General features: G+C 42.4%; 1 protein-coding gene and 1 long non-coding RNA gene across 7 annotated transcripts in view; one reads left to right on the forward strand and one right to left on the reverse strand.

Annotated features, from left to right (window-relative positions):
* LOC148220010 (ras GTPase-activating protein 1-like) overlaps positions 1-16,263 on the reverse strand; it is a 130,293-nt gene that overhangs the window by 13,297 nt on the left and 100,733 nt on the right. For 5 of the 6 annotated variants that reach the window (XM_088155750.1, XM_088155747.1, XM_088155748.1 and 2 more), the window contains 2 exons: positions 11,934-12,020; positions 6,783-6,850 (listed from right to left, as the gene is read on the reverse strand). In XM_088155750.1, the coding sequence (XP_088011876.1) occupies positions 6,783-6,850; positions 11,934-12,020 (155 nt within the window). Of the gene's footprint in view, positions 1-2,154; positions 3,304-6,782; positions 6,851-11,933; positions 12,021-16,263 lie in introns of those variants that run through there. The other variant, XM_088155752.1, reaches the window with a different exon arrangement.
* Positions 2,022-5,363, forward strand: LOC148220011 (uncharacterized). Its single transcript, XR_015799173.1, has 2 exons — positions 2,022-2,161; positions 3,746-5,363. It is a non-coding gene; the product is annotated as an uncharacterized LOC148220011 (long non-coding RNA).

Here is a 16,263-nt window from a genome sequence, read left to right on the forward strand (position 1 = left end):
AAGACTAGCAATGAGAGATAAAAGAAACAATGGGAAGGATTCCACTGATTAATAAATTGGAAAAAAGATATTTGCCTTTACAAACAAACTGTAGGTTTGCTGATAAATTAAATTGGATATTGAAAGATGAAAAAAGCAATGGGGAAAAACTATGAATTCTATAAGAATTAAAAAGTAAAAGGGAGGGTTATACATTATAGGGGAATCTTAGGTGTTCTGGAAAGTCTGTACCTATCAAGTACCTCAGCCAATGGGGAAAGAGAGAGGGAAATGGGTCCAGGGAAAATAGGATAAAAGGAGGCTGTGTCCTCCAAAAATTTGAGAGATCCCAGGGGAATGCCCCATGGCCTCTCCCTTTATTCGAATAAGTCAAAAAGGACTCCTCTGTCTCCTTCTTGGACATAAACCTCTGGTTTTTGTGGATTAATTTTCCTGACATAGAACTCTTTAATGTTTTGATTTTTTTTTAATTGACCGGAGCCGTTTGAAGCCGACGGGACGCAGAAACGGCAGTAGAAATGCCGCCAGCAGCGCTCGCCAAATCACCCAGCAAGACCGCGAGGAGGGGGAAGTGAATGCCATCTCAGGCCAGCGAGCGGAAAAATTCCCCCCCCGCAGTCGCCGGAATCAGCAATGCCTGTATCGTGCATAAGCTCGCTAATGCCGCGACCTCCCAAGCCGCTGCCGCCGCGCGCATCCTCGGAATGCCCGGGGCCTCCCACGCCTCACCTAAAGAAACCATCATTGGGCTTCGTACCTCGTAACGCGCCGCGGAGACAACCCGCCAAAAAATCCCAGCATGGCGGACGCCATCCTCTACAGACGCGACTCACACAACATGGCGGTTGAGCATATGGCTGCCGACTCACTCACCCAAAATGGCAGAGTGCGCGCACCGCAGAAGCAGCCCGCCGAATCATCTCAAAATGGAGCGCGGAAAGTAACCCGCGGGGGAAGAGATACTGCGCCGAAGACGTGGAGGCAGCGGACGGAGCCCCTCCCCCATCGTGGCGCCCGGGGCTCCCTTCCTTGCGCCCACCAGACCCCGGAAGCATCATAGCATCAGAATCCGGAAAAGAAGCCAGCAGCCCCGCCGCCGAGAGGGCTCCGGCAGCTCGTTCCCCCTACAGTGAGTGGCGCCACTGGTACCCGGGGCTGCGGACAGCAGCATACCACCGCACCCACAATCGGAACTCAAAAAAATTGGGAAACACCAAGACAGCCAGTATCGCAGTCAGCACCGAGAAGCTGGGAGACCCAGACAACACAGACGGCACCCGGGACCACAAAAACATATAAAGCCAGCTGCGAGCAGCCACCGTCGCCAGCGAGGCGGAGCAGAGTTCCTCGTTGTCCTCGCCAGACCGCGTTGCCTGGCAACGACCACAGCAACTGTATCCAGAACTCTTATACCGTCAACAAATGATTATAAGTTTACTGGGGCTGGGGGAGGAAAACCAAAAGACAGCCCATTGTTCCCCTATCCTTTGAATACTAGAAAAGACCCTAACAGTGTCACGGGAAAGCCCGCACTGCCCTATGCCGTGTGGGGGTGGCGGGAGCCGGGCGGGGCCCTTCCTAGCAGCATGCTATCCCCTCCGCTTGCCCTCTGCAAAAGCGGAGAGGTAGCGACAGAGGCAGAGGGAGCGTGGTAAGCCACAAGGAGCTGCAGAGGCAAGGGGCAGTGGGAACCCCGGCCTCCGCCCCGCGGTGCGTCTGTCCCAAGGGGCCGCAGAGTGGGACAACCGAAAAAAGCGCGGGGGTCCAGCGAGAGCGGCGCCGACAAAAGCAGCACCGCGATCTCGCCCCCCCTTCGCCGTGCATGCAGAACCCATTCCCCATTCTTTCCACGCCCCGCGTTGCTATGGAAGTGGTCGGCCCGCCTCCGCCTCCAGCTGATTGGTTCCGTCCTGGAGCCCGGCCCTCGCTTGACACACCCACTCTCAGCCTACCGCAGCCCACGGAAACACACCATCCCGGGGGGGCCCCAAGCAGCCGCCTCCACGCCGGAACCAGGGAACGGGGCATGGGCAGAGTAGCCACGAGGAGCGGCAGACGCCCTCCCAGCTACCGCAGCGAGCCACTCCCAGCGCTCCTGCATCAGCCCAAACTCCGTCTGCTGCAAACCTTCGGGAAGAGACACTGAAACCTAGCTCAACAAGTAAGTTTTTCCTCAGAAAACTACAACACCCGCACAAGCCTTCTGAAAAAGCAACTGCAAACTAAGCCTATAATTTCTACAGTAAATCCGTAAAATTTTTCTGGTTTTATTATTCAGATAACGGTTGCTACGCGATTTAAAGAGTCAGCACTGATGTATCTGTGTTACCACTGTTACAATACCACCTTACAACTCCCTGCATTGCTCGAATTACCTTTTATAAATAGATACTCCTGTAATTATTTTAAATTATAAGCTATCCTTTCAAGCAAAAATTAAATGATGTTTCTTCAAGGTACTTTTTATTTTTATAAGAACAGCATCCATTCTACTACTTCCCTAATATAGAAAAGGTTACCACTGGCATTAAAAAACCTAACCCTCTTTCTTCCTAAAGCAGAATACTGAAAATACATAAACTCTTTTGTTAAACATACTATCCTTAAAATATGTACTGTATTTAATAACCTAAAAGTTTCCATAAACTCCACAGCTTTAAATTGTTTAATTAACATTTCAGTTGCAGAGTTTTCTAAATACTTCTCTTATCACTTCTAAAATCACTACCTTTCATATTTCTACATAGCTAAAACATTCATGCCAACTGCTGTTAAAGTTAATAGCAAGTTTCTAAATTTAGCAAGCTTATCACTGCTATCACTAAAGTACTAATTTATGTTTTCTTATTTTGAACTAAAATATAAACATCGATTTAAATATTAAGTTTTTACAACTAAATATGCAGATGCAATATTTACAGAACTGAGATCATTTGAGATTACAAAAGAGTTAAAACTATACATGAAAAGATAATAAAATAAACTTATAAATTGTGGTTACTGCGCTGCAAAGAGAGAGAAAGGACAGCAACACACACGGACCTCTTTTGGGGAAAAAAGGCCAAGTTTATTGTACGGACAGCCCGTATTTTAAGTGTGTTACGTGCAGCTAGGACAGGACAGTAGTTCATTGGACGATTGGGACAAACATCCTCTGGGACAGCATGTCCGGATGTCCCATGTGAAAAACACCAGGGGTTAATCTTTATTATGAATTCCCTTCTGTTTTTCACCAAGTTATCACTCTGGGAGACTGCCTCCCTTAACTGCATCTGTAGTCAGCTTGTCAGCCTGGGAATGGACCTGAGAGACAGGAGAAATCCAGGCCTGAGAGGAATTGCCAAGCTGCAATTTCCTAGCTCTCTAAATGTGTGTGTCCACAATAAATTAACAAAATAGTTTGCCTTGCAGGTCTGAGGTCATGTCCTATACTTTTCCTGAAGAAAACATATTATTTAAAGATGCATAATCATCCCAAAACACGTTTAAATTAATTAAAATTATCATCAATTTAAAAAATCTTAACAAAAAAAGATCATTAATTTACACTGCAACCATTAGGAATATTATTAAATATACTAATGATTGAATCATGGTTTTAAAAAGTTAAGATTTTTGCTAAGAGTAGAAGTAGTTTCCATGACCAAGATGTAAGTTATGTAGGTAAATGGTAGGTTAATAATTAGTAGATGCTTAGGCTAGAGCTAATTGGTATAATTATCTGCTATTATAAATTTACGTACAGAAGAATGTAAAATGAGTAAACTGCTAACCATGAAGCACGGGGCCTTGGATCGTGCCAGAGGGTCACTGAGACCTGATGAAGACTCTCCTGACTTCATCCTTCGAGACCACTGACCCATTTCGAGACCACCGACCCAATTCAAGAGAAGAGCTGTGCACGCGTGAAGGGCTAATGGGCTCATTTTAATATGGGATGGGGATGGGAGGTGCTGGGGTTATGCATATGTATTGTATGTAAGATCTTGGGGAATAAATAGATGGCAAAGAACCTTGTTCAGGGCCGTCACGCCTCTCGGAGGTGACTCCCGTGCCGGCTGCCGGTGAATAAACATATCACTTTCTAACTTTAATTAGTTAGAGGGTCTTTGTCCGTGATTATACCGGGTTTTTTTAATGATTCAATGATGATACAATAACTGTATAAAAGTAAATTCCTTCCAACCTCGAAAAACAACTTCATAGTGTCCTTAGATATCAAAATGATTCATTTTTGTTATCTCTATTCTGTAATACTAACACAAAGACATGTTGTTTTAATTATGTACCAAGATGTAACCTGTAAAATCTAAGAAATAGAGATGTTTCCTTTGATAGTTTTGAATTGTTTTGGTTATAACAAAAGGGTAAATGATATTTTCAAAAGAGTTGTATATATATGTATATAATTATATTTTTTTATAACTTCTTTATAATATCATTAATTAAAGGTTTATTTTAAAGGTATAATAGGGAACTCTGCCCAGTCTGGGTTTCAACTCTGGCCAAGTTTTGGCTTTGACTGAGACAGGGAAATAGTATTAAACCCAGATGTTTCTGTGCTAAAGATGAAAGCAAGTAATTTTCACCAGCTGATTTAGCCTTGCAAAAGCTGAACCCCTTTCCTTTGAGATAAACGTGGAGAGCCCTATCCGGAGAACGTTCTCTTAAGTCCTCATTTTGAAAGGGAGGCTCCTCAGCGATAGCAGACACTGGGTGATGGTAAAGCATATAGGCAATTATAAGTTTCACTTTGTTCATTTCATTCAAAAGTGCATGTTTTGTTCATGTTATAGTTCTTAAAACAAAGAAAGGGGGACAAATAAGTAGTAGAAATATGTGTTTTAAATTGAAATAGTTTTAAGTTGAATTGTCTATTCTTTAGTGTTGTTGTAACTTTGTAACTTCTAAGCATTGAGCCTGTGACATGTTTAAGCTGAAAAATTGTGATGTTAACAGTTTTTGCCTAACAGTTTCTAAATATGAACACCACAACTCAAATGATACATGAAGCACATCACTGGCTGTGGAACACTAGGCTTATTGAGTTTGGTGAAAAAAAAACTTTATAATTTTTTTTTTAAATCTAACTGAAAGGATGAGCTGTCACATTGCAGCTAGCCTGAAGCTGCGGCCTCAAACTCAACCAGCCTAGAAGTAAACAAGTCCCGGAGTGAGTGATGATAAGATAGATTTGAACACATACCCTGGATCCCAGCCAATCCATTGAACCCTAAGTGCAGATGTATCATTGGCCAGGGAAATGGGTGTCTTGACAGCAACCAATCATATGTGTATACCCGGGAAATTCAAAGCCTCTAAGAAGGGTTCAGAACAATAAAAAAAGGCTTATGTCACATGAATCTCAAGAGGATTGTGTCTCTCTCTGTCTCCAACCACGGCCCCTTTCAACGTAATAATGAGCCTTTTGTTGTATTTTCTCTCCTCTGTCCAGCTAATGAGGGGGAGTGATTGAGAGCCTTTGATGGGTGCTTGGCATCCAGCCAAGGTCTACCCACCACAAAGGAATACAGCAAAACTTAAAAACTGGAATTCCGTCAATACAGCCTTATGTCTGGTACAACAGTAACACACATACTAGCTGTTGCATCTCTAAGACCTCAACTACATCCATAAGTTAAAATGCTCAGAAACAGTTCTAGGTACTTAAGCCAACTGCAGTTGAATAATCTATGCCCTCACCATTTACAACAAAGCCCCATGCCAACTTTCAGATATGATCCCTGATGCATGTCAACATCCAAAGCACACCTAAGAACCGTTTAGCAGAATGCTGTTATCAGCCAGAACCATACTGCAGATCAGTATTGCAATTTTGCAATCCTGTTCTAGCAAACAGGATTAGTCCCTGTCACTGCTTTATTTACTGATAGAGATGTACTCTACAAAGAGAGCATCAAAACCCAGGATAATGTTTTTGTACTGAGCCTGGCTAGGACACAGTTAATTTTCTTCAGGGCAGCTCATATGGAGCAGTTTTAGATTTTTGACCAAAACAATACTGATAGCAGACTAATATTATAGCTTTTGCTGAATGATGTTTATACAGCATCAAGACTGCCTCTGTTTTTCACTCTGTCCCCCCAATGAATAGACTGAGGGTGAGCAATAGTCTGGGATTAGACAGAACAGGGCAGATGACTCAAACTAACCAAAAAGATATTCCATAACATATAAAGCCATGCTCAGCAATAAAAGGGAAAAGTCGGATGTTTTATGGGTGTCAGCCTTCTTTTCTTTAGGAATTGTCTGGGCATTGGTCTACACATGGGAGGTAGTATGATAGCCTTTGCATCACTTGTTTAGTTCTATTACATTTATCCTTTACTTATTAAACATTTATATATTTTTTGTTTGTTTTATCTTGATCCCCAAATTTTCTTGTTCTTATTCTCTTTCCTCTTCTCCCATCCTACTGAGGGTGAAGAGGAAAGTGAGCGAGTAACTGTGACTGTGAATGCTTTATCTGCCAAACATGGTTAACCCACAACAGTCTTCTTTATGAAACACTTTAACATTCACTTTCTCTCTTTTTTTTTTCCCTTAAAACAAGACATTGGGAATAAACATTATAAACATTGTCTAATCTTTAAGAGTGAGAACTGTATGCTGGCTGCCTTAGGGAGAAAGTCAATCCATTGATATGATTAACATGATTTCACACAGTGTTTAAATGACTTAATATTTTGCTAAATTTGGCACTAAAGTAACTTTATGCCTATTATTACATAAAGTATGAATTCAGTCTGAAGCATAGTCACCTGAGATGATATTAAACATCCTTGGGTTCAGGATAGCAGGACAAATCAGTCGAAGAAAAACAAAGCCACTGAAATAGAAAAAAAAAGAAATTTTTTGTTCAATACTAAAGCTATCATAAAATTATGTAGTCTTGAGGCATTTAAGTAAGTGTGGAAATCTTTGTGAGATGACAACCAACCTGTGCTCCATGTTTGTTAATTAAAAATGTCTTGTTATGATTTCAACTATGACAAAAAACAAAATTAAACCAGACATATTGATTTCCCAATTAAGGTGAACTTCTGAAACTACCTGGGAAAAGCTTAACTGTAAAACCATACTGAAGTCTGCAGTCTAAGAACACACTGGCTTTATAAAGAAGGAGTACTTCATCTCCTGCGTCCTACAAGTGTTGCACCGTCTACTATCACAAGTAATTCATCCTACAGCCACTCATTTCCCCAAGTCAACATAAGGAGAGAAAGAGTGCACAGTAAAATTGGGCTTGAACCAATCTATCTCCTAATAACAGTATGTCAGTATCCTAGAAAAATAATACTGGATCAGCTACTTTCTTCACAGAAGTAATTGCTGCCACCCAGACAATCTAGAAAGCTAGGGAAAAGTACTCAGTTTGACTGCAGAACTAGGAATTTATTACACAGAAACCTAAACTGTTGCGTTAGTTTTGCACGGTCTGGTTCTTGGTAGTGGGGAGGCCACAGAGATGGCTTCTGTGAGAAGCTGCTAGAAGCTTCTACCATATCTGACAGAGCCAATCCCTGATGACTCTGAAGATGGACATGCTGCTGACCAAAACTGGGACAATTATAGAGGTTGGAAATGCCTCTGTGATAACATATTTAAGAAGAAAATCAAAACAAAGTCACACAGTTTTTCTTCTAGTCAGAGAAGAGGAGGAGGTGAGAACATGTCAGGGAAAACAACATGGTGACACCAAGGTCAGTGGAGAAGGATGGGGAGGAGGTGCTGCAGGCAGTGGAGCCGAAATCCCTCTGCAGGCTGTGGTGAAGACCATGATGAAGCAGGCTGCCCTCCTGAAGCCCATGGGTCCACGGGGGATGCAGAGAGATCCACCCACAGCCCGTGGGGGAGGTGCCCATGCTGGAGCAGGCGGATGCCTGGAGGAAGCTGTGGTCCAGTGGAAGACCCGGTGGAGAGAGGGGGCCCCTGCTTCCAGGCTGGAGCAGCCTGTCCTTGGAGGACTGCATCCCGTGGAAAGAGAGACCCACATCACAGCAGTTTTGAGAGGACTGTGTGCCCGTGGAAGGAGTTCACATTGCAGCAGTTGTGGTAGGACTGCTGCTCATGAGAGTGGACCCATGCTGGAGAAGTTCATGGAGAACTGTCTCCCATGGGAAGGACCCCACGATCTCACAGGGGAAGGACCCCACGATCTCACAGGGGAAGGACTCCTCTCCCAGAGCAGTGGAAGAAAATCTCGGTGATGAATTGCCCAAAACATCCATGCCCTGTCTCCCTGCGCTGTCAGCGGGAAGGAGGGAGGGGCTTGGGGGAAAAAGGTGTTTTAAGGGCTTATTTTACTTCTCATTATCCTCCTCTGATTTTGTTAGTAATAAATTTACTTTGTAACTTTAAGTTGAGCCTGTTCTGCCCTTGATGTGTTTCCTCCCAGTCCTTAACTCATGAACCCTTCATTAATTTTTTTTCTCTCCTTTTCCCAGTTGTGGCAGGGGAAGGTGTGTGAGTGACTCATGGGTACCCGGCATTGAGCCTTCATCAAACCATGACAGATGGCCTGAGGACAACTGGGATATGAACCCAGGATGGACCTTGCAGACACAGAAAATTTTCTGCTTCTTACAGTAGTCAAGCTGACTAAATTAGGAATGAGTCAATACCTATGTATGGTCTTTTACAGAGAAACAGAAATGGCAGCACTTTCTGAATTTTACAGAAGACAAGCAACCCAGACACTTAAAAACTATCCATCTGTCTTTGAATATGTAATTATTCCTGGACCAAAGCCAGTGCAGTAAAAGATAATATTCTTCATTGGAGGCTGTAAAAAAACCCCACAAAACTGTACTCTAGCAACAAGTCACAAGTACCAACTGATTAAGAGAGAATTGGACCCAATATTTATAGTATCCAGCAGAGATGCCAGAAAAATCCTCTATGCATGCTGTATCACTTAAGGAAAGCCACATGGTGCTCTCTGGAAATGGGAAGAAACAGGAAGAGACATGGTATGTGCTTCTAAGTTCTACACACTTGCAATAGACTAGCCCAAACACCTCTGATAAGAGCAGCCTCAATTTGAAGGGAAAACTCCTGCAGAATACTGTTGGAGGGTGTCACATTGCAGCTAGTCCGAAGCTGCAGCCCAAACTCAACCAGTCTAGAAGTAAAGAAGTCCCTGGGTGAGCAATGATAGGATGGATTTGAAAACATACAAAGGATCCCAGCCAATTCATTGAACCCTAAATGCAGATGTATCCTTGGCCAGGGAAATGGGTGTGTTAAGACCCCAACCAATCACATGTGTATATCCAGGAGATTCAAACCCCTTATATAAGAAAGGGCGGAACAATATGAGGCTTTTGTAATATGGATCTCTGAGAGATTGTGTCGCCTCTGTCTCTGACCCATGACTCCATGTAACAGGCAGGCATTTTATTGAAGATTTTTCTTCATTAAAATCTTGAGTCACTATTGTTATGAACACTAAATGATAGGAAAATAAGCATGGAAGGTACTGTGCTAAGTACAGTAACATTAACTGAAACTCTGGGGAGGGAAGGACTCCTATATCTTCATTTCTGTCTCCATCCAAAGTGATAAACAAGAGCCAATGAGAAATCATCTGGAAGACACTGTTCAATGGGAGATTAACCTCAGTAAATTAGATCAGTGCCAGATATTGGTCTATTAGAAAGCTAGGCTTGCAAAAAAAAATAAAAAGGTAATGCAAATGTAGAAAAGATGTGGCTTTGAAACCTTTAAATCCCCAGTAATATTTAGAACAAGTGTCAAGACCTCATTTTTGTCAAAGGTTTTTTTGAACTGCACTAGCAACTAATAGTGTTAAAGAAAGAACTATTTATTCAATTGATTTATGAATGCAGACTGGAGTTTCTGTACTCGGTGCCAGTTCAAAGGAGTCTGGTTCAGTAGCTTGCAACATTTTTAAAGAGGCTCTGGAATGTTTCAACATGATTGGGCTGGAGAAGAGAAATAAAACTGGGACAGCATAAAAGTATGTATTTTCCAAAATGAATGCTGATTCCAAGTGATCAGCACAGGGAGCCTTCATTGATTCAGAAAACTATATATTCCAATGCAGAAAGTACCTCAATGAAATCTAATGACAGTCCAACCACCTTCCTGAGAAGGTATTAGTTTCCTTAATATATGTCTGCATGTCCTAGGGTGACTTATGGCGTTTGTATCTCCAATAGTGTGTTCTGTTTATGCTTGGTATTATGTCCTGTGCTTTCAGGACTGACTCTGAAAGTGAAGCTTTGTTTTGTCTTGTTATCAGCCGGCTCACCTCCCCCATGGTCTATGTTTAGGAGAGGCTGGCTGGTTTGCTTGCTTGCTTGCTTGCTTTTGGCTTGCTCGCTTGCTCGCTCACTTCTGCTTCTTTTTCTTTGCTTTGCTTTGCCCTTGCTTTTGTTTATTAGTTAGTTCAGCTAGGCAGTCCAACTTCTTCCCTGGACTGTTTTTTCCCACTCCCCCCCCCCCCCCCCCGGATACCATCTGAACCTGTTCCGGACGGGGACCTGGGAAACCCCAAGAAACACCGGGAGTCTACACTCTGTCACCTGCAGCAGTCATTCCCCAGCGCCAGAGACTGATAACTGAGCGACCACTCGCCAGAGAGACTCTCTGAGTTTGTCATCCCTTCAGAACGGTGAAAGAGGTTTTTTGTCAGCTGGTGTTGTTTGTTTCTTTGTGCTGGGGAGTGTCTTGCTTGTTAAATAAACAGGTTTTTTTCCACTCTTCTCTAAGGAAATTCTTCCCGAACCCGGTGGTGGGGGGAGGAGTCGTGGGGGTTTGCTTTCTGGGGGCTCCTTCCGGAGGCTTTCCCCCAAAATCTGCCCTAAACCAGGACACTGCACTTTAAAGGACACTTAGCATGTGTAAGATTTTTCCAGTAATTAACACACACTACATAAGAGTCCCTGGATAAGGCACAGTCCTCCCAGATGGCATGACAGGAACATAATCATTAGAGGATATAAAAGGTTAACTATCACTTTGAGAGAACTTTTTCTCTTTCCCAAGATCTTAGATTAAATAAATTAACAAAATACAAGTAAATTCAAAGTTGAAGCTATTAAGTATAGCTATACTGACCTCTATACTAGACCATTAGTAAGTCTCCAACAACATGACTAAGAATCTAGCAGATCCTTAATTGAGATATCATGCCCCCAGTACCAAAATAATTTTAAATATTCTTGTAATCTATATAAATACTAAAAACTTTTGTCACTAAAAGAAAAAATTGATAAGCACACTGAAGCATGACAGTGAGACAGGGAATTGAGGAGTAAGGAATAGTTCATTAAAATTAGCTAACCAAGACAATGAGGAATGCCTGACATTTACTGTGCTTGCAAAACTGGGAGGAGAGGCAGACTGGTTTGCGATAAACAGAACCAGAACTTGCAAACGGGGTGAGGAGTGCAAGGCTACCAGCGATAAGTGATAAATCCAATATCCTAAACCAGCAAGAACTAATCTCAAGGTCTGGAATGTTCCCAAGAGGCTCCGGAACACATGCTCCGGAAACAAAGTTGAAAAGTTCCAGTGCGATGAAGAGTTTGGAAGCCTTCATCAGAGACCACCGATGATCCCCGAATTGGGGAGGCACAAGCGCAAAAGGACTTTTGGTTCATTTGAATATGAAGCGAGGGTAGGCGGGACTAGGCGGGGCTAGGACATGAATATGTATTGGGCATATTGTGTAATCCTAGGCTTTTAGGGAATAAATAGAGCAGTAGTTTGAAGTTTCGGGGTGTATGCTTTGGGAGGAGCTATCCCCCATGTACCTCAGTGCTGATTAAATGCATACCTACTTTATAACTCTCATTTCTCACGAGTCATAGAGTCTTTTCTGCGTATCAACAGTAATAAGACAATAAAATATTATTTTCAGCATAAAATGACAAGTAACTTACCTAACAACTCTTGTTCTCATTGTCGTATTAGCTGGCCACTTGTTTTGAACAGACTTCTGCAAGCATCCATAAATATATCTCAACGTCCTGTAAAAATAATAACTAATGAATAATTTCATTAAAAAAATTTAAAGAGTAAAAATAGCTGGTCAGAAAGCATCTAGTCCACTCTCCTCCAATTCAGACATAAGCTGTAATTTAAAATCTGCTATAACAGTCCATTTAAAAATTGGCAAAGAAAGTCCTTGACTAATGCACTACTCTATTTGTGAAGGTAAAATTCTGATAAATCATGTATACATTATATGTTTTATAATACTTTTTTTTCCTATTTCCCTAGGTAACATTTCCATTTTAAAAAAAAAGGTTTGGTGGCTTTTATCCTTGATATTTTTTCCACTTTTTAACTCAATTAATAATAATTTGTGCAGCCATAACTAGAGGTCAGATGTTTAAAAATAGTTACGCAATAGTCCTCGCCTATAAAAAAAATAGGAGCCCTCTAGTGTATTTCAGAAAATGTCGAGATGAACCATATACTTAACAGGATGAAGCTTTTAATACTAACTGTGCTGGTTTTGTATTAATTGATTTTTGGTGAAGAGGGAAAAAGTCAGCCATGGAAGTGATTCTGTGTGAGGAGCTGCTAGCAGCTTTCTCCGTGCCTGGCAAAACCAATCGCTGGCTAGCTCTGAGAACTGGCACACTGCCAAGCCAATTAGAAAAGCTGGAAATACCTCTATGATAACATATTTAGGAATGAAAAAACTGCGGGAAGTGCTCTTGCTCCCTGGTCTCTAAAGAGAGGTGGGGGGCCAGCCCAGGCCCCCTTCCCGGCGGGGGCTGCTGAAACCCGCCCTTGCGCGGTCGCCGGGCTATGCTGCTGGGGGCCATCCCGAAGCCGCGAGCAACGATGGGGCCGGGACAGCGCCTTGCGGCTGCGGCTCCCTCGACATGGCTCGCAATGTGCTTTATTTACTTTGCTGCTTTTAGCCAGCCATGCTGCGGACAGAAAGACAAAAGCGGCAGCAGCAGCTTTTCTTTTTTCGGCGTCCCTCATGAAGAAAAGGTGCAGAGTCAAGCCGGCAGCCGGCGCGGCTGGTGCAGTGCCGGTGGAGACCATGTGACCAATAGAGAGAGAAGCACGGCGAGCAATTCCCTGATTGCGGAGCCTGGACAAGATCAACCTTTCAACGCTGCAGGACTCTATAAAAACTGTTTCAATCGATAGAACTTGATAACAAATGAACCTACAAACACCAATTCTCTCCTGAGTCAGAGAAAAGGAAAAAGTGAAAGCACATGAGGAGAACAATATGGCGACACTAAGGTTGGTGCAAAAGAGGAAGGAGAGGAGGAAGTGCTCCAAGCGTCGGAGCTGAGATTCTTCTGCAAGCCATGGTGAGGACTATAATACAACAAATTGTTTTCCTGTAATTCATGAAGTGCATGGGGGGATGCAGCATTCACCCATAGCCCATTAGAAAAAGGCACTCGTGCTGAAGCGTGTGGATGCTGAAAAGCTGTGATCTGGTGAGAGGCTTGAACAGAGAGAACCCTTGCTTTCAGAGATAAAGGAAGAGGATCCTTGCTTTTATACTGTTATAAGTACATATTATATTATTGGCTTTTTACAAATATTGAAATGAATGCTATATGTATAATGTTGGAAAACTTTGCTGCATGAATATACTTTCTTTTAGTTCTACTATTAACAAAACTTAGAAATAGCAGTGTCATAAATATATATTTTTCTTAGACTATAACATGGTGATGTAAAAAGCTTTTGTTCATGTAACTAAGAGAATGGTAAAAAAAGATAATCAGGAAATTATTCACATTCTTGGATTATTGGACACCAGAACCCCAGGGAAGGAATTTATTGAAAAAAATGTTTATTTACAGGTTGAGGGGAGATGTTTTGAATAATGCATGAAGATCTATGAATATGCAACATGTTGATGCATTTAAAGAAGTGTTTTCTGAGTTAGTGTGCTCTTGGCTGAATGTCAAGCACCCAGCCTTATAACCTTTTGCTTTATTGTTTGTCTCTTATTGTCTTTTATTAAACTTTTAAAATTTTACCAGGAAAGTGAACCTCATTTTTCACAATACTAGAACAGCTCATTCTTAAAAACTGCACCCCATAACTAAATGGCCCACAAAAAGCATTTATGGGAAGACTGAAAGCTATGGGAGGGACTTCAAGTTGCAAGCAGGTTCCAGGCAGCCTGTTAGCCATGAAAATTAAGACCACCTTGAAAAAGTTCACAGAAAACTGTTTCCCATAGGAAAGACTCCATGGCATAGCAAAAGAGACTCCTGTCCTTAAGCAAACTGAAAAAAGATCTTAAGAAGTGGCAAACTAACTAAAATTCCCATATTTTGTCTCCCTGTGCTGTCGGTGGGAAAGAAAGAAGGGCTGGGATGGGGGTGTAAGGTGTTCTAAAGGTTTATTTTTGGTTCTCATTATCCTCTTCTAATTTTGTTAATAAATTTTCTTTATACCTTTTAAAATTTTGAGCGTGTTTTGCCCTTAAAGTGTTTTCTCTTAATCCTTATCTCACCCCATGAGTTTTATTTCCCCCTCCTCTGCTTAACTATAGCAGAGGAAAATGAGTTAATGATTTTCGTGGGTGTGCTGGCATTTGGCCAGCATCAACCCATCACATTAACCTTGCTATCACTGACACAAAAGAACTTTCTATGCTGTACTGTAGTGAGTTGACCATGGTTAGCAGCTAAGCCTCCACCCAGTCACATGCTCACTTCCCCTCAGCAGGATAGGGAAGAAAATAATAAAATCACAGAATCATTTAGGTTGGAAAAGAGCTCTAAGATCAATTCCAACCAGCAACCTAACACTGCCAAGTCCACCATTAAACCACATCCTTAAGTGACACATCTACATGCCTTTAAATACCTCTAAGGATGGTGACTCTACCACTTCCCTGGGCAGCCTGTTCAATGCTTTACAACCCTTTTGGTGAAGAAATTTTTCATAATATCCAATCTAAACCTCCACTGTCACAACTTGAGGCCATTTGCTCTCATCACTTGCTACTTGAGAAGACACCAACACCCACCTGGCCACAACCTCCTTTCAGGTAGTTACAGAGAATAATGTCTCCCCTGAGCCTCCTTTTTTTCCAGGCTAAACAACCTGAGCTCCCTCAGCCACTCCTCATAGGACTTATTCTCCAGCCTCTTCCTCAGCTCTGTTTCCTTTCTCTGGACATGCTCCAGCACCTCAATGTCTTTCTTGTAGTGAGGGGCCAAAAACTGACTCCAGAATTCAAGGTGTGGCCTCACCAGTACCAAGTACAGAGAAACAATCACTTCCCTGGTCCTGCTGGCCACACTATTTCTGCTACAAGCCAGGATGCCATTTGTATTCTTGGGCACCTGGGCACATACTGGCTCATGTCCAACTGGCTGTCAAACAGCACTCCCAGGTCCTTTTCCATTGAGCAGCTTTCCAGCCACTCCAGGCCTGTAGCACTGCCTGGGGTTGTTGTGACCCAAGCGTGGGACCTGGGACTTTGCCGTATTGAACCTCATACAATTTGCCTCAGCCCATCTATCTAGCCTGTCCGGATCCCTCTTCAGAGCTTTCCTATCCTCAAGCAGATCAACAGTTCCACCCAACTCTGTTCCATCTTGTTCAATGTACAGAAGGGCAAAAGCAAGAAAAACTCATGAGCTGACATACAGTTTAATAGGTAAAGTAAAAGCTGTGCATGCAAGGAAAGTAAAATAAATTAATTCACTACTTCCCATTAAAGCAAAAATCAAAGGGTTAAGAGCTTAGCTGAGGGATAGAAGCTATACATATAATGATTAGAGTAGAAGCAATGTAGAAAGTAGCTGAGCCAGTAGAGCTAAGACAATAAATCACTTGCTTAGCTTTGTTGTGTCAAGACGGGCAGTTGGGATATTGTTAAAGTGAAGAAACCGTAACTGCACCTGTGTGGAGGGAGCAGAAAACACAGAAGAAAGTTTCCCTGCATCCTCAGAACAAGCTCCTTGGAAAACCAGAGCTTAGAGATAAGAAATGGATTGTGAAATGACGAATACAAAAGGAATCTAGCTTCCCTCCATTGGAAGACCCTCTTATCTATCTTCAGTATTAGTGGTTCATTTTCTTTTAGTATCCATAGGCCAGCTTTGAATGTAAAATCCCTCAGGGATTGGTCAGAAAGTAGAATTCCCTTGGTAATTGGTGCAAAATGTGAAACCCTCAAAAGATATAAAAACCCCTGTAAAACAATAGCCGTTGGTATATGCTAGATCAGATGCCTTCATAGAATAAACGATGGATTTGTGCCTC

The sequence above is a fragment of the Sturnus vulgaris genome, chromosome W (assembly GCF_052056855.1).
Source record: "Sturnus vulgaris isolate bStuVul1 chromosome W, bStuVul1.hap1, whole genome shotgun sequence".
NCBI lineage: Eukaryota > Metazoa > Chordata > Aves > Passeriformes > Sturnidae > Sturnus > Sturnus vulgaris.